Source organism: Macaca mulatta, chromosome 8 (genome assembly GCF_049350105.2).
Source record: "Macaca mulatta isolate MMU2019108-1 chromosome 8, T2T-MMU8v2.0, whole genome shotgun sequence".
NCBI lineage: Eukaryota > Metazoa > Chordata > Mammalia > Primates > Cercopithecidae > Macaca > Macaca mulatta.
Genome location: NC_133413.1, coordinates 19,504,939 through 19,525,991, shown reverse-complemented (window position 1 = coordinate 19,525,991; position 21,053 = coordinate 19,504,939). Strand labels below are relative to the sequence as shown.

The 21,053-nt window shown below is 38.8% G+C and overlaps 1 protein-coding gene across 1 annotated transcript in view; it reads left to right on the top strand.

Annotated features, from left to right (window-relative positions):
• The first annotated feature begins 6,622 nt into the window (after positions 1–6,622).
• FGL1 (fibrinogen like 1) overlaps positions 6,623–21,053 on the top strand; it is a 40,445-nt gene continuing 26,014 nt past the window's right edge. The window contains exons 1-3 of the mRNA XM_015144863.3: positions 6,623–6,784; positions 17,319–17,398; positions 19,918–20,098. Of these exons, the coding sequence (XP_015000349.2) occupies positions 6,694–6,784; positions 17,319–17,398; positions 19,918–20,098 (352 nt within the window). The 5' untranslated portion in view covers positions 6,623–6,693. The remainder of the gene's footprint in view (positions 6,785–17,318; positions 17,399–19,917; positions 20,099–21,053) is intronic.

Below are 21,053 nucleotides of genomic sequence, written 5' to 3'. Positions count from 1 at the left end.
CTTCTTTACAGAATGAATTAAATAGTCATGGTGTTGTGTCAAGACAGAAGGAAATGAACATTTGTTGCATATTTTCTATCAGGCATTGTCATAAGCACTTCATGTAAGTTATCAAGTTTAATCAAGTTACCAATTTTGGATATTTACATTATATGCTACTACAAATAGGCGATATTATTATTCCATGCATAATAAATGTTTCCGAGCTTCTATTGTGTGGTGTGCATATGCTGGGTGCTGCGGCTGTTGAAATAAGAAAAAACAAGCCTTGATCTCCCTGGAATGAAAAGAGAAGCTCCAGTACACAATACAGTGATGTGTGATATAAGAGAAGTAAATGCATAGGAGAACATCTAGCCTTGGTGGATGGGCTAGGAGAAGGGCTGGTGGCTAATTAAGACTTATTTCATTCAGAGAGGGTACATAGAAATGAGAAGAGGCAAATAAAAAGGTAACAACAATATACATCACAGCAGTGGAAAAGGGTACATGTAATATGGCTAATTCATTGGTGAAAGAGTCATTGGAGATGAAATCTTAGGCTTGCCAAGCGTCTTTATTGAACCAGGCAACCGTCCATTAAACTGGACAGATCCCCCCCTTTCATTTATCTTGAAATTTCCTAATTTTGTAGTATGAGAATGGCACATACTATGGAGCTTTTCTTGCTCACAACAGATCCCCCAGCAGCCACACTGACAAGAATTTGTGGGCCAGAGAGTAAAGCTGTGGCCTCAGTGTATGGGTGCCATATATCTAGGTGTACACTGAAATACAGATGGCTGGGTGTAGTGACTCATGCCTGTAATCCCAGCACTTTAGTAGGCCGAGGTGGGCAGATCACGACCATCCTGGCCAACATGGTGATACCCCGTCTCTACTAAAAATACAAAAATTAGCTGGTTATGGTGGTGCGTGCCCGAGTCCCAGCTACTCGGGAGGCTAAGGAAAGAAAATTGCTGAAACCCAGGAGGCGGAGGTTGCGGTGAGCTGAGATTGCACCACTGCACTCCAGCCTGGCAACAGAGCAAGACTCTGTCTCAAAAAAAAAGAAAAAAAAAAGAAGGAAAAGAAAAAAGAAATACAGATGACTGGGCTAATTGGATTCTCCCTCTTAGGGATATGAGATTTGTATGGAAAGACACAGAGGCCAAAATTCCACTGAAACTAAAACATTTTAAGGGCTGCATACTACAGAATAAATCCAAGAACACATCTTTGAGAGATTTTTGGAGCTGTCCTTATTATACTGCCTTCCCTTGGCTTGTATCAGTCTGTCATTGATTCTATTACTTACTTCAGTCAGTATCCCTCCAACAAATCCAATTATTTTTGGTCTAGATGGCTGAAGTTCATTTCTTTAGATTATAAACAACAACAACAAATAAAACTAGTATGAGTGTATGACTCTTAAATGGGGCTTCAATATTTCACAATCTTTGATTGCTGGAGTCAGGCACACAATGTCTATTCTAAAAGTTCTAGAATTTTTCCACAATGTCTCTCTGAGGGGGAAGCAGGAAAAAACATTTCAGTCTTAGAGGAATCATTTTGTGGTGTACTCTTGGTCATGCCTATGGGAGTCAGGTACCTAGCCTTTGTTTTTGAGGGAGTTCTAGTTATTGGCAAAGTCATTTTTTTTTTTTTTTTTTTTTGAGACGGAGTCTCGCTCTGTCGCCCAGGCTGGAGTACAGTGGCCGGATCTCAGCTCACTGCAAGCTCCGCCTCCCGGGTTCATGCCATTCTCCTGCCTCAGCCTCCGGAGTAGCTGGGACTATAGGCGCCCGCCACCTCGCCCGGCTAGATTTTTTTTTTTTTTTTTTGTATTTTTTAGTAGAAACTGGGTTTCACCGCGTTAGCCAGGATGGTCTCGATCTCCTGACCTCGTGATCCACCCGTCTTGGCTTCCCAAAGTGCTGGGATTACAGGCTTGAGCCGCCGCGCCCGGCCGCAAGTATAAATTTTTAAATATAAATTTTAAAGGTTTCATATGCCAGGTTATTGTCCCAAATGCACATGCAAAAAATAAGGTGTGTATGATGAACTAAATGTGGGCCAACAAATTAATCAGAAAGTGTGTGTAATTTTAGACAATGAATTTTTTTGCCTCTCAACCTAATGTACAGTTATTTCCAAGTGAAAGGAGGAAACTGTATCTCAGGGAATTATATTTAGATTGTCTTCCTTTTTCTAAGAAATAAAAACTGAGTTAAAAAAAGAGAAAATTTAAATTCAAATGGGCAAATATATTTTGTCAAATGTATATTTTTACATTTTCTGCTAGAGTTCAGAAGTTTTGTCAGAATAGCTTGCAACCCTGAGGATTCTACTTTCAGACATTGTCATAGTGGTAGGAATCACGCATTTTCCAATTAGTTGAATACTTCATGAAGAGATAATATTTTAAGAGTCTAAAAACTGAAGAGGCACATATAAAGACTGGATTTAGGCATCAGGATGAAAAGATGCATTGCAAATTCGTCAAAAAAAAAAAAAAAAAGCAGATACATCATCACTGAGAAGTAGAATGAAAGCAGGTATCTTGTGATACCTTCCATCTTCCGTGTTCCTAAAGGCATATTTTAAAAAGTGGTTTTACTTAACACGAGCTCTTGTTTTCTTTTTCCCCACATATTTTTATACAATATAGCTAAATTTCTTCTTCATGTGTTACGAGTAAAAAAATCTGTTTTCTATTACAATTCAACGTGTATTTGGTTGAAATTGTTTTTTAAATGACATGTGACCTTCTGGGGAGATTCTTCTTTAATAAAAAAGATGCTATTATTGAGAAGCATAAAATAAATGCCAGTCCACAGTCCTTGCATACACACAGAAAGAAAAACAAACATATTCCTTAGCAAGAATACTTTTTATTTTTTGTGGTAGAAAAAATAAATAAGAAAACATCTTTTGCTCTTTTCCTGCTAGGGAACCCATTTAAAATTAGTTTGATAATCCGAGGGGAAAAAATACAAACACATAGGTGAGAAAGCTCTGAAAAGATGAGTAGTGAATAAGCATTTCATTTTATCTTAACTGGTATGCAGGGGAGGACACAGGTTGTGTGGAACCTGAAGCTACGCATTTGGGGGGGATCTGCCAAATGTCTATCAGTAGTACTTTTTACATGCCGAATGTAGCAGGCCTAGAGGGAGAGCAGTCCAGATATGAGCAAAAGAACAGAGGGCTCTGGGAAGGAAGAAACAATGGTACAGTGAGAAAATTCCTTCTGTGGCATTCAGCTTTCCTGTCCAGGAGCCTCAGTTACAGGCAGAGTTCAATCGGAGAAGCAGAGCTTGTAGGATAATAAAGAATTTGACTTAATACAACTGTGGGAGCTGGTTAAGTACTCTTTGAAAGGAAGCTGTCTCCACAGATGATGTTGGAGCTTGAAGTACGAATCGCAGTTAAGTGAGAGCGCAGATGAACGAAACAGAAGCAGGAGCTGGAATCTATGAGGACGGACTGAAACCTGTGTCAGTTCTTGTTGCCTCTGACCCTGGTTGATGTGGGTGTCCTGCAGAAGCCAGACCATTTGTTATGTGCTAAAGGAGGCTCCAAATTATATCGATAGGGAAGTGAAACAGCTGGAGGCTTAGCCACTATCCTAAAGCCAACGAGATACGTGACAGCATGAAGGAGCTACGAAGATGGCTGCCACTTCCTTTCTGCCCACCAACTGCTCCTAACGGAAAACATCAGGCAAAAGGAATTCTGGGAAGTCTAGTTCAGCTTACCCAAGTTGACACATTACAAAGCACCTCACTTTTTCTTGGTTCCTTTTCTTCGTCTTTCTCTTTATCCACCTTTACCCTTATTTTTCTGATTCATATTGTCAGAATCTTTCCCAGAAAGTGTATGTGAATGTGGAACTATTTCCTGAGCATCTATTAATTTAAACTTTCTGCTAGTTACATCAACAATGGTAATATTTAGGTTAACTCACTAGTAAAATTGGTTTAGTTTTATTAATTTTAAAATGCTTCTCCATAGAAATTTCTGAGACCTATATTATGTGCAAATAAATTTTCTAGTTTTTCAGGACTCTGCCTGAGATCACATTGAAACCAACATTTTAGGAAGAATTTGATTACCTCCACCTGAGGAGGCTCTGCTAGTTGTGTGGAATGAAGACTGTTCTTAACAGCCCCTTTCGTTGATACCTACAACACACTCCATTCTAAATATTTTAATAAAAGGCACATTTGAAGTTTAAAATGTTATTGTCATCAGAGCATGGAGTTTTATAACTCCCATAAAAATGTGCCTCCTGAACTAGGAGTCAAGTTTGGAAAAAATAACCACCAGAAATTTATGCTAGTAGAATACAGTCAAGGATACAAGATTAGTTGTCTGAGTCTAGTTCCTCATGCAGCCTTAAGCAGACATGTTCCTCGCTGCAAGCTGGAGTGGACTGGAGGTGGGGAGATCTGGATTTAAACCTTCCCACGGGGACTGGGTCAAGTATCAAATAGTAGACAGGTGTTCAATCCGGCAGGCACAATACAGGGTCTAGAGGGTCTGGATGAAAATTGTGCTGTAACTGATGTATTAATTGAAGAGTTCTCTGAATAAGGTCTTCCAAAAGGAGAAGGGGAAAAAAAAATTGACAGTGTCCATTTAATCTGTTTGGGAGCCTCATCAGCCTGATCTTGATGGGACTGTACCTGTGGTCCTATTATATCATTCTTTTCTTGTACTTCTTTTAGCCAGTGATCTCAGGTCTCATTCTCATTTCATAGCTGTGGTGCAATTGTGCAAGGTCACAACTTTTTCTTTTCTTTCTTTCTTTTTTTTTTTTAGACAGGGTCTTTCTCTGTCACCCAGGTTGGAGTGCAGTGGCATGACCTCGGCTCACTGCAACCTCCGCCTCTTGAGTTCAAGTAATTCTCCTGCCTCAGTCTCCCGTGTAGCTGGTACCACAGACGCCCACCACCACACCTGGATAATTTTTGTATTTTTAGTAGAAACTAAAAATACATGGGGTTTTGCCATGTTGGCCAAGCTGGTCTCAAACTCCTGACCTCAGGTGATCTACCTGCCGCAGCCTCCCAAAGTGTTGGGATTACAGGCGTGAGCCACCGCACCGGTCCATAATTTTGACCTTTCTTGGTGATACTTCTTCCACCATGTTATAGCAGTACATCCATGGAGTAATGTTACTCCAAGAAAATTTGGCTTTTGGAATTCCTCCACAAAATATTGGCCCTAGAGTAGTCCTTACTGTCTGATGAGCTTTTGCGAGTTTCTCCTGAGGCAATGATGCCAGCCCAGTTTCCGAAAGACAGCATAGTCTACCTTTAGTAGAGAAGAGCAGAGATTCTGAGCAGGATTGCCTTTGAGCCCAGCTACACCTCTTGATAGCTGTGTGACCTCATGCAATTCACTTAAACCTCTGTACCTCAGTTTCCTCATTTGTGAAATGGAGATCATTAACAGTACCTACTCATAGGGCTGTATGGCTGAGTGAGTTGATATAATTACCATTTTTATCACATTATGAGTATACCACATGTTAGCTGCTGTTAGTATTATGTCCCTCCAGTGAGGAAATAAACACAAGGCTAAATTATTGCTTGAATGGGGAGCAAGCTAAAGGCATACGAGAAGGAAAGGTAAGTTTGTATTTCAAAATATGTCATTTTACCACAGAGGTAATTATCGAATTAGCCAAATAATCCCATATTTTTGCTTTTGAAATTTAACATTAGCAGCTTGAATTCTCTACAATTATGAATGTTTCATTTCCACTTGTGTGTGTGTGCAAATCACTTCAGCCTAATTGGCTTTTTCTTCTTCTTCTTCTTCTTTCCAGTAAATCAACAGGATTACGTTTCCCTTAATAATTTTCAAAATGTCCACATGAAGGACAGGAAGATGTTTAACGGGAAGACCAAACATCATCAGTGCTCAAGTCCAGTAGATAACAAAGAACAGAAAGAAAACAAAACTTTGGTATTTTACTGGAATCTGAGTGAATAAATAGGGACCACAGGACAAACGGCAAACAACTGCTTGAGTTACATCAGAGGGAAAGAAGAAATGAGGAACTCGGATTTCCAGTATGAAACTGTTATACAATATGATTAATGGAGCTAACAGTTGCCTATTACACTTTAGAAAATCTTCTAGAGGATTTTAAAACAAAAGGAACACCTTGTCCAGAGTATAATTGATGCTTCCAGTTAAATTTCACAATTTTGCACCTCAGGGAATACTTTTGTTTTTCTTAGAGAGCAAATAAACTGACCATGTCACCTTGGCAATTATTAACCTGCCTCATTTTTCATAACTAGGAAAAATTTGGCTTATTTCCATATTTTAGTTGAGATGACATATTAATTCATATATTTATGGGTAAAATGTTATTATCCTTAATACAAAGCAAAGTTTCAGCTGGACTTTGGTTTTACTTAATCTTCAACGGAACAGTATTGATGTTAAAGTACAAAAATTCTCTGAACATAATAATAAGTTTTAAAAAATATATATGTTTATAAAGATATATTATTAGATCTTTCACAAAAAGTCATACAAATGGGGAAAAAAGAAAAATATCAGAGTATTGGAATTTGTCCTTGAATCTCCTCTTTTAGTTTTCTTTCAGTTAAACCAGTGTCCACATGTTTGTTTCTGGATTGAAGCCAGAATCAACATTGTCCCTATTTCTAATCAAATAATGGAGAAATAATGACAAATTCTGAATGCAGTCAGAGGATCCTGGGAAGCAGAGTGTCTGGACGGAGGCTGAGCTGGGTCTCTGACTCATTTCTGACTTTAGGCAAGTTATTTAATGTCTCTGCATTTTTGACATGCTTGTAATAATGCTAATTTATTTCACAGGTGTGATAGTAACCAAAACTCAAGTAACAACCACTAGCTTTTGCAAGAAGTCAGGTTGACTAGCAAGAAGTCTGCTTCTACAACTTGGAGAAGAGATTTAGAATTATGTATCTTTTCTATTTCCTTTACATTTTGAATGAATTCGATGGGAGTTTGATGTAAATGATAGGTTTGCAGTTTCAGTATAAAAAATTAAAAATAAAATGGACTATATGACAATTTTCACTTCAGAAGTAAAAACTTCAGAAACATTTTTCTTTATTGCATTTCTTGGGGGATCAAATATATTTAGCTTTGTAAGGCTTTCAGTGAGTATGGATTCTTAAGAAAAATGCAAAAGCACAGTTATATTCCATTTTCAGAAAGAGGAAAAAATTTGGAAGGAAATAGCTTAAAAGGAGTCTCTAAGCTTGTGTTTATGGGTAAATTTATAACTCACTGACTTAGGTTATAGTCCATTTGTGAATGTTAACTTATTAAACATACTTCCTTCAATAACTTTTTCCTTCCTTATTGTTTCTTTTATGTATCCTATTATAATGGCTCATTTAAAACATACCAATTTTGAAATGTTTACATTCTACTAATATACTTCTGTTTTGTAATTGTTTTTTAAAATTACATATTATCTGTAGAACTTTTCATTTACAAATTTAATGTCTTCATCTTTAAATTTAATGCTTTAATGCAGTGTAATTAATTAAATATCTTCATCTTTAAATTTAATGCAGTGTAATTAATTAAATATTTTTTTAAATGTAGTGGGGAAGGAATTAGAATTTATAGCATTAAAATAATTTATGTCAAATAATATAGTCCACTAAAGAACAGCCATTTGAGAACAATTTTAATTTTATAATAATTAAAAGTCTCCAAACTGCCTAAAGCAAAAATATTATAAAAGAAATACAAGGCCGGGCGCAGTGGCTCACGCCTGTAATCCCAGCACTTTGGGAGGCCGAGACGGGCGGATCACGAGGTCAGGAGATCGAGACCATCCTGGCTAACACGGTGAAACCCCGTCTCTACTAAAAAATACAAAAAACTAGCCGGGCGAGGTGGCGGGCGCCTATAGTCCCAGCTACTCGGGAGGCTGAGGCCGGAGAATGGCGTGAACCTGGGAGGCGGAGCTTGCAGTGAGCCGAGATCCGGCCACTGCACTCCAGCCTGGGTGACAGAGCGAGACTCCGTCTCAAAAAAAAAAAAAAAAAAAAAAAAAAAAAAAAAAGAAATACAACTAATTGTGCAATAAATGAACAGAATAATTTGATACAACTTTATCATAAGCCAGATGTGCAGAATAAATAGTGGTTTACTATCATGAATGATGGAGACCAGAGTCTTGAAACAAATTCTTAATACCTAGCATTTCTTCAATATTACAGAGAATGTTGGCTAGAATTACAAATGAGGAAAATGGGAAATTTTAGAGAACTTAAGATAGTCTCAGGAATTATTCTAAAGCTAATCAAAGTAATATAATGACTTTCTAAATATATATAATTACATTTTGAAATACTTTATTGTTTATATGCTGCCAGACTAGGGGGTGCCTTTTTGATTTGATTATTGAATTATCTTAATGGCAATGAGATGAACATTTCTGGATATCAAGAAACAGAGGCCTGTCAAAAAAATTTCATTAGCCCTTTATTTTGTACTAAATCTAATGCTAAGCAACATTTATATACCTTATATAATTATATATAATATCTATAATATATACATAATTATTGTAATAATTTTATGTACATACGTACACATTTATACATACAGTGTGCGTAGGTAAAATTATATGATATATAGGTGCATCACCCAGAGCATTTTCTTTTATTTATTTATTTGTTTATTTTTTGAGATGGATTCTTGCTTTGTTGCCCAGGCTGGAGTGCAGTGGCACGATCTCGGCTCACTGCAAGCTTCGCCTCCCGGGTTTACGCCATTCTCCTGCCTCAGGCTCCCGAGTAGCTGGGACTACAGGCGCCCGCCACCATGCCCAGCTAATTTTTTTGTATTTTTAGTAGAGATGGGGTTTCACCATGTTCACCAGGATGGTCTGGATCTCCTGACCTCATGATCCGCCCGCCTCGGCCTCCCAAGGTGCTGGGATTACAGGCATGAGCTACTGTGCCTGGCTACCCAGAGCATTTTCAAAACATACTTTCATTTATGCAACAGCCAGAATCAAACACTGGAATAAAAAAATTTTTTTTAAGCTCTAAGTGTTTTTTGTTGTTGTCATTTGTTTGTTTTTTGAGACGGAGTCTCACTCTGTCACCCAGTGCAGTGGTGTGATCTTGGCTCACTGCAACCTCTGCCTCCCAGGTTCAAGCGATTCTCATGCCTCAGCCAACAGAATAGCTGGGATTAAAGGTGTGTGCCCCCACACTTGGCTAATTTCTTTGTATTTTCAGTAGACTGGGTTTCGCTATGTTGGCCATGCTGGTCTCGAACTCCTGACCCAAGTGATCTGCCCTCCTCGGCCTCCCAAAGTGCTGGGATTACAGACGTCAGCCACCACACCTGGCTAAGCTCTAAGTTTTTAAGCTAATATATTCACTTCTGAAATAAAGTACTTGATCCCACAAATGCATAAGAAAACTCGAACCAAATAAAAAAAATTTCAACAAATAGCATTAAAGCAAAGTCTAAAAGATACAGACATTTCATGACTTTTCATTTTTGACTCCTGAATATGAACTGGGAGTGGATTAAAATAATGAAGATTTATTTCCTATCACATAAAAAAAAAGAGGACATCATTTTTATTTCTGATCCTTAGCAGTTTCATTTATCAAGGAAATATCCTAATCAGTAATCCATTAAATACATTGGCTATTTTCAGTCAGAAGAACAATTTGAGTTAGAGTCACAAATAAATGGTATTTATGTCATATCATTACACTGATTTCCCAGACTAGTGTAAATATAGTTAGTGAAAGTCTCTTTTATTTCTTTAGGCAAACAATTTTCCTTCTCTGAGCCTCGTTTCCTCTAGTGTTGATGATATTTGACTGAATGATGTCACTTCCTTTAATTATGTTTTGTGTGCATGTTCTAGCCTCAGGGAATAAGGCTATTTCTAAAATCTCTTTATATGTTTTTAAAAAATATTTTGTTTTCCATCTTTATTTTTTTTTGCTTCCTTATAATAAAATGTTTTTGTTTCTTATTTTCTGTAACATGAAAAATACTTTATGATTTTATGTCTGTGACTATGCAGTTGATTGATTATGTTTAAGAAATCTCTATTTGCATAAGGGCATTTATTGTTTTCCTTTTTGCTTCTTGAGTTTTGTGATAAATTTTAAAATTACATAGTTAAAGACACCAGGGTACGAATTTAAAAAGCAACATAGCTATTATAATTTTGCTCAAAAAATATATTTATTGCCAACTGAAAACATGAGTCAAACTAAAACCTTATTATGAGATAGCTATGGTAATGACCTTGGCCCACTGAGACAGCCAACTTTAAATATCTTAGGTATTATATTTTCAGTTATATATTTTCTTTTGGGATTTTATAAATCCAAATATCTTTTTTAAAACCAAAATAAGTTATCACATATCAACATGACGTATTTGCAAATCACAAAAAACTTTATGAAAAGCGTAGTTCATTAAGAGTTCTTAGTTATTTTTGTTGTTGTTGGAAGGGTGAAGAAGGAGGGAATCTGATAAAGACATAACAACAAACACAAAATAATTTGATCTGCGATAAGCAACTGTGAAATTACAATAACAGATCCTGGGAAGTTCTACAATCCTAATTTAGGTTTACAAGTTTTCTTCTCATCTATTCAATAGATATTTTGTTGAGTACCTGTGCTAGGTTCAGTTGTGCCCCCCAAAATATGTTCATTCCTAACTTTTATTACCTGTGAATGTGATCTCACTTGCAAATAGGGTCTTTGTAGTAACTAAGTTAAGATGAGGTCATACTGGATTAGGGCAGACCCTAATCCAATGACTGATGTCCTTATATGAGGAGGGAAGTTTAGACACAGGGACACACAGAGGAAAGACAGCCACGTGAAGATGGTATCGGAGAATGGAGTGATAGTGCCACAAGTCAAAGGATGTCAAGAATTGCTGGCAACCACTAAATGCTAGAAGAGGCCAGAAAGGATTTTCTCCTGTAGACTTTGAAGGAAGCGTGGCCCTGCTCTTCTTGATTTTGGACTTGTATCCTCCAGAACTGTGAGATAATAACCTCCTCTTGCTTTAGGCCACGCAGTTTATGGTAGTTTGTTATGGCAGGCTCAAGAAACTAGTACAGTACCTAACTATCCACCCAGCATTAGGGCAGTATATATAATAGATGTAGCCCCTCGCCACTTGGCACTTACATTGTAGATGGTGGTTGGAGTGGGTAGACAATAAACACATATATTATAATATTTCATTATATTTGATGATAAGTGCTAAGGAGAAACTTAACCCATTGTAATAAAGATACGGAGTGTCTGGGTGATGTTGTTTGCCTGTGTCTCCACCCAAATCTCATCTTGAATTGTAGTTCTCATAATCCCACATGTTGTGGGACGGACCCGGTAGAAGGTAACTGAATCATGGGGGCAGCTACCTCCATGCTGCTGTTTTCGTGATAGTGAGTTCTCCCCAGATCTGATGGTTTTATAAGGGGCTTTTCCCCCTTTTGCTCGGCACTTCTCCTTCCTGCCATCATGTGAAGAAGGATATGTTTGCTTCCCCTTCCACCATGATTCTAAGTTTCCTGGGGCCTCCCCAGTCATGGCAAACTGTGAGTCAATTAAACCTCTTTCCTTTATAAATTACCCAGTCTCAGGTAGTTCTTTACTGGGTAAATTTATAACATGAGAATGGACTAAGACAACGGGGAACAGTTTTTATTTTATACGTAGTAGTCAGGGAAGGTATCTCTGGGAAGGGAATACCTGAGCAAAGACCTGAAGGATGTCATGGAGCAAACCACAGAGATTTTCAAAAGTGCATTCCAGGTAGAGAGAACAGCAAGCGCAATCGCCCTGAGAAGTCTGTGTATTTCAGGGTGTTTCAAGAATGCCAAAGAGGCATATGTGGCCAGAGCAGGCAAAAATGATGGGAAAGGAGGTATGCTGGGGAGATGAATGCTCACAGATTATGTAAAGCTTTGCTGTTGGACGACCAAATATCCCGGTTTGCCCAGGAAAGGTTCAGTATAGAATGTTGTCTCATTGTAATTCTAAAAAAATATTCTGGCCGAGGCAGGCGGATCACGAGGTCAGCAGATCGAGACCATTGTGGCTAACACGGTGAAACCCTGCCTCTTCTAAAAATACAAAAAAAATTAGCTGAGCGTGGTGGCTGGACCTGTAGTCCCAGCTACTCAGGAGGCTGAGGCAGGAGAATGGTGTGAACTCAGGAGGCGGAGCTTGCAGTGAGCCGAGATCGTGCCACTGTACTTCAGCCTGGGTGATCGAGCGAGACTGGTTTGCAAAAATTGGAATCTTCCAATGGTACCTTGGGCCAGACAGTAGCAATAGAGGTAGTAAGAAGTGATTGGATGTTGTATAAATTTTGAACGTAGAGTCTTTTCTTAGGAAAGTTACTTTGCTTCACTATTTTTGCTTCCTTTAGTAAAAAGTAGACATAATTTCTCTTCTACAGGCATCATGAAGATTAGCTGATGGCAAAACCATGAGATTCCATGTGTTGATGATGTGTTAGAAATTTTGTAAATATATTTTAAATGGCACACATTAATGTATTATCATGGGAGGCAGCACTGATATAAAAACAGCTTGTTGCCAATTTGTTGTCTCGTCAAGTAAGCCACAAACAGTATATTTTGAACCTTTTTTTTTTTTTTTTTTTGGCATTTATTGTAGTATAAATGGTTATAATGATTTCAGGTGTGTTCTTCCTAGTTAACCAATATGCATTAACTTGAAACAATGAAATTGCGATTTTTCTAAGTCTGAAATGTTCAAACATCTGCCATTTCTTATAGTTCAACCTAATACAGTAAGAAAGGATTAACCAGGCAATAAGGAAAGAGGTTCAGGAGATCTGGGAGGTATTCCCAGAGGATATGCCCAGAGGCTGAATGGTCCTGGGGAAATCGTAAGCATCCCTGTGCTTATTTTCTTATTTTCACTGTGAGGCTAACGAAATAAAATAAAATGGCCAGTTAAAATTTGGCAGTGTTTTGGGGGTGTTGTTGCTGTTGTTGTTGTTGTTTGAGATGGAGTCTTGCTCTGTCACCCAGGCTGGAATGCAGTGACACAATCTCAGCTCACTGCAACCTCTGCCTCCCAGGTTCAAGTGATTCTCATGCTTCAACCTCCCGAGTAGCTGGTATTACAGGCATGCACCACCACACCCAGCTAATTTTTGTATTTTTAGTAGCGATGGAGTTTTGTCATGTTGGCCCGGCTGGTCTTGAACTCCTGACCTCTTGTGATCCTCCCCCTTCGTCCCCCCAAAGTGCTGAGATTACAGGGATGAGCCACCACACCCAGCCAAAGTTTGGCAGAGTGTTTAGTGACGTCCAAACACAAACACAATATGGTTTCAGATGAATATTCCTTATTTTTCCAATCCACATGTTAGACTTTGGGAAATAGCCCTTGGCCCCTTGATGGATCCTTCAATGTAAGTGCTATTGCAGCCTTGCAGAGCTACATTCTACTTGAAGGGCTAGTAAGATTGCAGTCTTGCAGAGCTACATTCTACTTGAAGGGCTAGCTCATCTTTATATAATGCCCCAGGCCATGCAGGCTGCTTGGCATCTTTGTGGAAATAGAGTAATTGTCCCAACAAGCTCGTTTAGCAATTACTCTTTGTCATTATTAAAATATTATTCTCTTATTGTGAAGAAAAGATACTAAAGCATGCTGTAGGTCAGTCATTTTCTGGTGACAGGGATTAGAGGACTAGAATCCATTCAATTTTTAAAACTTTACCTAAGAATAGGTAGAAAATATATGCTTGAAATAATCTTATTCTAGTTTATTGTTATTTTATTTTTTTCTAAGCCTTCTTTACAAATATATTTTCCTACTGTAATTCAGTTTAAATGGATGGTTTTTACGGCTTAGTAAAATTATTGACTGTTGATTTGTAACTGATACAATCCTTTGTAGTATTCAACGCTCTCGTTGAAAAAATTCAGCCACAATGAATAAGGAGCGTTCCCAAGAACTCCCAGACAAAAAAAGAAAAACAAAAGAAAACATGAAACTACCCCCTGGATCAGAATGAAAATGTATTTGCTCCTAACATCAGATGTCTTTGGTTTAGAATATTTATTTCAACTTGAAATTTTCTTAATTTGTAGACATAATCTTGACATCAGCGAACACGAGATTTTGGACACTATTGCATTGCAAATGATGAGTCTTTAGTGCAGTCAATGTTTTTATCTTAAAGAAAATGATTTGGCCGGGCGCGGTGGCTCAAGCCTGTAATCCCAGCACTTTGGGAGGCCGAGACGGGCGGATCACGAGGTCAGGAGATCGAGACCATCCTGGCTAACACGGTGAAACCCCGTCTCTATTAAAAAATACAAAAAAACTAGCCGGGCGAGGTGGCGGCGCCTGTAGTCCCAGCTACTCGGGAGGCTGAGGCAGGAGAATGGCGGGAACCCGGGAGGCGGAGCTTGCAGTGAGCTGAGATCCGGCCACTGCACTCCAGCACGGGCGGCAGAGCGAGACTCCGTCTCAAAAAAAAAAAAAAAAAGAAAATGATTTTATCTGTCATGATAATAATAAAGGTGACCTAGAAAAGTGTTCCTTAAATAATTCCAAGCTTATTATATTAATTAGCAAATATTAATTGATAGCAAACCTAATCATCTTTTCTTTTAATTTGTTCACTACTTCTGTTCCTTTGCAATCCTATTCTCACCTCATTTTATCTTTTATAAAAATACACAGAGGGTGTCTCTTTTTCACATTGGTAAACGTTTTCAATGTCACAAAGTTAATTTTCTCTATTTTTAATATAAGCAAATATTTTAATATATCCAGTATATTTAATAAGTTACATATTAAAATATCTACTATTTCTATCCCTGGGCCTAACGTAGGTACATACTCAATATATGATTGAATTTTAAAGAAAAAATATTTACTAAAATAAAGAGTGAAATGCCAGAGTTCTTTTAAATTGTTGCTACAAATTATATCATATGGTTAAAAGGATAACTTTACTAGAAAAATGGGTCTAGAGATTTTTTTTTTTTTTGGGGGGGATGGAATCTTTCACTGTCATCTAGGCTGGAGTGCAGTGGCGGGATCTCGGCTCACTGCAACCTCCACCTCTTGGGTTCAAGCAAGTCTCCTGCCTCAGCCTCCCAAGTAGCTGGGATTACACACGTAGCTATTTTTTGTATTTTTAGTAGAAACAGGATTTCACCATGTTGGCCAGGCTGGTATCAAACTCCTGACCTCGTGATCCGTCTGCCTTGGCCTCTTGAAGTGCTGAGATTACAGGCGTGAGCCACCACACCCGGCCCATCTTGATTATTTTGTTCACAATGTTGGATGAGAGGGTTAAGTCATGACTAATTGCTATCATATGAATTTCTGACCAGTGTTGTAATACAGAAATTTGGTGTTTCTCTTCAGACCGTTGGATGTGGACAGGGAATGAAATGTAAAATATGCCTGTCTTCAGAAAGGAAACTTACATTGAAAGAAACAAGCAAAATAGTGTGCCTATACCTTTTATACCTCTCCCAGGTGCATGAAGGAAGCCTGCCAACTGGTGGGCTTCTTTGGAGAGTGATCAGTCAAGGAAATGTCTCCTTTGATGGAAATCCCCCAATATCAGTCTCTGAAGATCTTTTCTGTGAAGTCTGCAGTTCCTCCAGTGAGGAATCCCATGTTCTCTGGCCTGGAAAGTGGTAGGAAGAGTGTAGAGCCGGTTGCCTGACTGCAAGAGAAGTAGCCTGGGAAAGCCTCACCCTTTCTGAACAGTGCCTCTCCCCTCCCCTTCAGTGCTTCTACTGTCATGCCACCTGGAGCATCTCTGGGCAGTCTTAATAGAAAGTAAATCTTCCATATTCTGAAAGAGTACGAGAAGCAGCGTTCACCCGGCTGCTCAGGGTTTAGGTGAGGATCTGACTGTCAGCCCATTTGCCTCTACCTTCACTTCCAAACTAGCAGTGCCTCCAATCCAGGATCCCCTAGAGTGCTACAATGTGACTTCTCTCGCTTCTCATGGGGCTCCTGTCTGCTGCTGCTTTGCCAATTCCCCTACTTCTCTTCTTTTCTCTCCTCTCCTCTCCTCTTCTTTTCTCTCGTTTCTTTTCTTTCTAGACAGGGACTCACTCTGTCACTCAGGCTGAAGTGCATTGGCATGATCTTGGCTCACTGCAACCTCCACCTCCTGGGTTCAAGCAATTCTCCTGCTTCAGCCTCCCGAGTAGCTGGGACTACAGGCGCCTGCCACCGCGTCCAGCTAATTTTTGTATTTTTAGTAGAGACAGGGTTTCTCCATGTTGGCCAGGCTGGTCTCGAGCTCCTGACCTCAAGTGATCTGCCCACCTCAACTTTCCGAAGTTCTGGGATTACAGGTGTGAGCCCCCGCACCAGGCCCTCCACATGCTTTTTATCATCTACCAGCTTGCTGACATTACACACTAGTTGTTCTTTACCTTTCTCTTTGACTTTGTCAATTCGCGTCTTTTACAGTTTTTCTTTACTCATTTTCTAGTGGGCTTTCTGAGAAGGAAAGAATTAAATTCATGTGTTCAATCCAACCAAAAGTCCCCAAGTCCTTCTTAACTCTTACCTTCAGAAATACACTTCGCCCATTGTTTTCCCGTAAAAGAGGAAAGTATGTCAGTATAAACAGACTGCAGTTTAAAGCAAGGAAATTACATTTTTCCCTCTGAGAAGGATTTTGCGTCCCGAGGAATAATTCTGTAGAGGCAACAACAGTTATTGGAGTCACCACATGAGTTAAATGCTGGGGATACCAAAATTAGCAAGGTGTGATCTTTGCTTTCAAAAATCTTATTCTAGGCAGTGGCTCATGCCTGTAATCCCAGCATTTTGGGAGGCCAAGGCGGGAGGATCACTTGAGCCCAGGAGTTTGAGACCAGCCTGGGCAACATAGGGAGAAAAAGACGCAAGCTCCGTAAGCAGAGAGACCTGCGTGCACATTTTGACTGAGCCCCTTCCTTGTTGTGTAGCATTAGGTAACTGATTAAAATGCTACTGTGTCTTTCCACAGCATAACACAAACAGCACAATAGGACCGTGAAAAGAACCAGACTCCCTCCTCTGTTACTGTGATGGAACAGGTTCAATTCTAGTTAACACTGAGTGTCATTCTGAGTGGTGAGAGACTGGGAAAGTCTGGGAGAATTTCCTCGGCGACTCTAGGATTAGGGATGGCCCGTGGCTGCATCTGACTTCCTGGAGCTACTTACGTCTGAACTCTGGTCTCATGAAAAATTCAAGGTTCATACATTTATAAAATTCTTTTTATTCTTGCAGTTTTTTCAAAGGGGGACATGGCAAAGATGTTCAGTTTCATCCTTGTTGTTACCGCTCTGATAATGGGCAGGGAAAGTTCGGTAAGCTTATTGTGAAAACTATTGTTATATTTATAATGCCTGCTTTTATCTGAATTTTCTTTCATTTTGCATTAAACCTATAGTGACTTGTCATTGAAAAAACTAAGGCGGAAAAGTAAAGAGGCTGGTGGAAACACTGGACCCGTAGTAAAGCAGCACTTCAAAGAGCTTTACATTTTTATTTTTTGGGAGTCTGAGGCGGGTGGATCACAAGGTCAGGAGTTGGAGACCAGCCTGGCCAATATGGTGAAACCCCGTCTCTACTAAAAAAAAAAAAAAAAAAAAATTAGCCGGGCATGATGGCACGCACCCGTAGTCCTAGCTACTCAGGAGGCTGAGGCAGGAGAATCTCTGGAACCCAGGAGGCTGAGATTGCAGTGAGCTGAGATCATGCCACTTCACTCTAGCCTGGGTGACACAGTGAGGCTCCATCTCCAAAAAAAAAAAAAATGCTTTATATTTTTTAAAATAAAAAGTATTCACAATAAATAAGTAATTTTTAAAAATTCACTGGAGTTATTTGGTTGGAATATTAGAAATTTGAAACTGTCAATAGTAATTAAAATTAACCTTGGGCTTTTCAATATTGAAAAGTATAAAACTAACCAGATTATTTGAAAGTAATTACATCGAATTTGTGTTGTCCTTCATTTGTGAATAAAAAAGACAAAACATTCATTCAAAGGTCTTAGAGAAAGCAAACTCCTAGATTTTAAATAAGCTTACTAAATATGTATATGCAGTCTTATAAAAATTGGACATACTTGAATCTGTTCAGTTATTTTAAAATTGCATAGTGTACTATGTTTAACAATATCACAGCTGATCCCACACTATTGTGAAACAACACAGGACCCAGACACCATAAAATGTTCTTGCTGTTCAATTTTTAGCCTATGTGACTCAAGGTGCTAAGCAAATAACTCTCTCAGAGTGGATAAATCCGAGTGACAGGGAGAGAATAACAAGAGCAAGTAAGAAAGAATCCTAGAGAGGCTGGGCGGCACCGTGCGTGGCTCACGCCTGTAATCCCAGCACTTTGAGGCCAAGGTGGGTGGATCTCTTGAGACCAGGAGTTGGAGACCAGCGTCTCTTCTAAAAATACAAAAATTAGCCAGGTGTCATGGCACACAACCTGCATAATCCCAGCTACTTACGAGGCTGAAGCACAAGAATCGCTTGAACCAGAGTGGCAGAGGTTGCAGTGAGCTGAGATTGCACCACTGCACTCCAGCCAGGGCAACAGAGCGAGACTCTGTCCAAAGAAAGAGAGAAAGAGAGAGAAGGAATCATCCTAGAAAAATGGCTAGGAGAGGTTCCGTGTCTTGGACCTAGGGATGGGAAGAAGGGAAAGAAAGAAAAGAAGAAACAAAGGGAAAGAAAGAAGGAAAGGAAGGAAGGAAGGAAGGAAGGAAGGAAGGAAGGAAGGAAGGAAGGAAGGAAGGAAGGAAGGAAGGGGCAGCAAGGAAAGGGAGGGAGGGAGGAAGGAAAGAAGGAAAGAAAGAAGGAAGGAAGGGAGGGAGGGAGGGAGAGAGGTAAGGGGAAAGAAAGGAAAAGAACAAAAGGAAAGAAAGAAAAGAAGATAAAGAAATCATCCTAGAAAAACTGTCTAGGAGAGCTTCTGAGAAAGGAAAGGAAAGAGGAAGGGGAAGGGGAAGGGGAAGGGGAAGGGAGAAATCATCCTAGAAAAATGGCTGGGAGAGGTTCCATGACTTCAACCTAGAGATGGGAGGTAGGGGAGACATAATATATACACACACACACTACATATATATGTATATATACTACAAATATATACACCATAAGTATATGTATACCATATATAAATATAAATATATAAACATATATTTGATATAATATAATAAATATAATATAAATATATTATCTAAATTTATATATATAATATATAAATATGTTATATTAGAAATAGAAATATATTTTTATATATTATGTATATATTATATATATTATATATTTAAATATATATTTTATATATTATATGTATATATTATATATAAAATATATATTTAAATGTATTTATACCAGAGGGCCATTCAAAAATGTCATTTATTATGGGGATTTACATGCCAACGGTACAATTAACTTCTGTAAAGCACATTGCTGTTTAGAAAACACATAAGCAATGTCATGTAGAGATTGAGAGCATGGTCCTTGAACTGAATTTGAATCCCACCTCCGCTTACCCACTGAGCCCTTTCCTACCTCATGGAATTGTTATGAGGATCAGATGAGACAACTATAAAGCTCCTAGCATGGTGATTCTGATTATTTTATATTATTTGATCTTTTGAGTCCAGGAGTTTTGGCATAAGCCATAATTTCCAATTCTTCAAATAGCAGGTAGTATTAGAACTTTTCAAACCACTTTTTGTATGGAATAATATTCTGAAATGGGAATTGGAGACAAAATGGAATCACTGATTTATCCAAATGTTTAAAAAGCACTTGTTTTCCATGAATATGAGATACATACTCATCTCATCTCACCTGTTTTGCAGGCGCTCGAGGACTGTGCCCAGGAGCAGGTGCGGCTCAGAGCCCAGGTGCGCCTGCTTGAGACCCGGGTCAAACAGCAACAGGTCAAGATCAAGCAGCTTTTGCAGGAGAATGAAGTCCAGTTTCTTGATAAAGGAGAGGAGAATAGTGTCATTGATCTTGGAAGCAAGAGGCAGTATGCAGGTCAGAATGGACTTTTCTTAAGTGTTTCAACAACTTACATTACACACCCATATGCAATGATGGTGCTAGTTATTTGTTTGCTTCAGGTTTTGCTAAAAAGCTTTTCCTATTTCAGTAACAAGCAATATGAAGCATTATATCATTTTTAAATGTCTTCTTTCACACACTACTTTTTTCTGTCTCTGCAGGGGCATTTAATGTGAAAGCTAAATATCTGAGAATTTACATTATTTAATAAGAAATCAGGACAATAGATTGAATACTGATGTACATGGCCAGGCACGGTGGCTCACACCTGTAATCCCAGCACTTTGGGAGGCCTAGGTGGGTGGATTACAAGGTCAGCAAATCCAGACCAGCCTGGCCAATATGGTGAAACCCTGTCTCTACTAAAAATACAAAAATTAGCTGGGCGTGGTGGTGGGTGCCAGTAGTCCCAGCTACCTGGGAGGCTGAGGCAGGAGAATCACTTGAACCTTGGAGGTGGAGTTTGCAGTGAGCTGAGATCGTGCCACTGCACTACAGCCTGGGTGACACAGTGAGACGCCGTCTCAAAAAAAAAAAAAAAAATCTAGTGTACACATGGCAGATTACAACTGGGAATTTTTGCATTTGAGCTTTGTGTTTGTGTATCTTTCCTTGTTACATGTATGCAGTTTTTCCTTCTGAAATCCTAATATGCATATTAGGGTGGCAAATAAGGTAAAAAATAAAGGAGCAGAGAAAGGAAAAAGAACCAGAATTACTAAGGAAAATGAAACAGTAGTTTTTTTATAGGTATATTTATTGGTTTCATAATGTTCCTTTTGATGAGGTCAGTATTTCTCCCGAGAAACTGAATGATTTTAAACTGGCAACACATTACACACATTGCTGCCCATATCATTATTGTCTATGGAAAACTGTTCATTTGAATTCCTCCAGAAGTAAAAGGCATCTTTTAAAGTAAACAAAC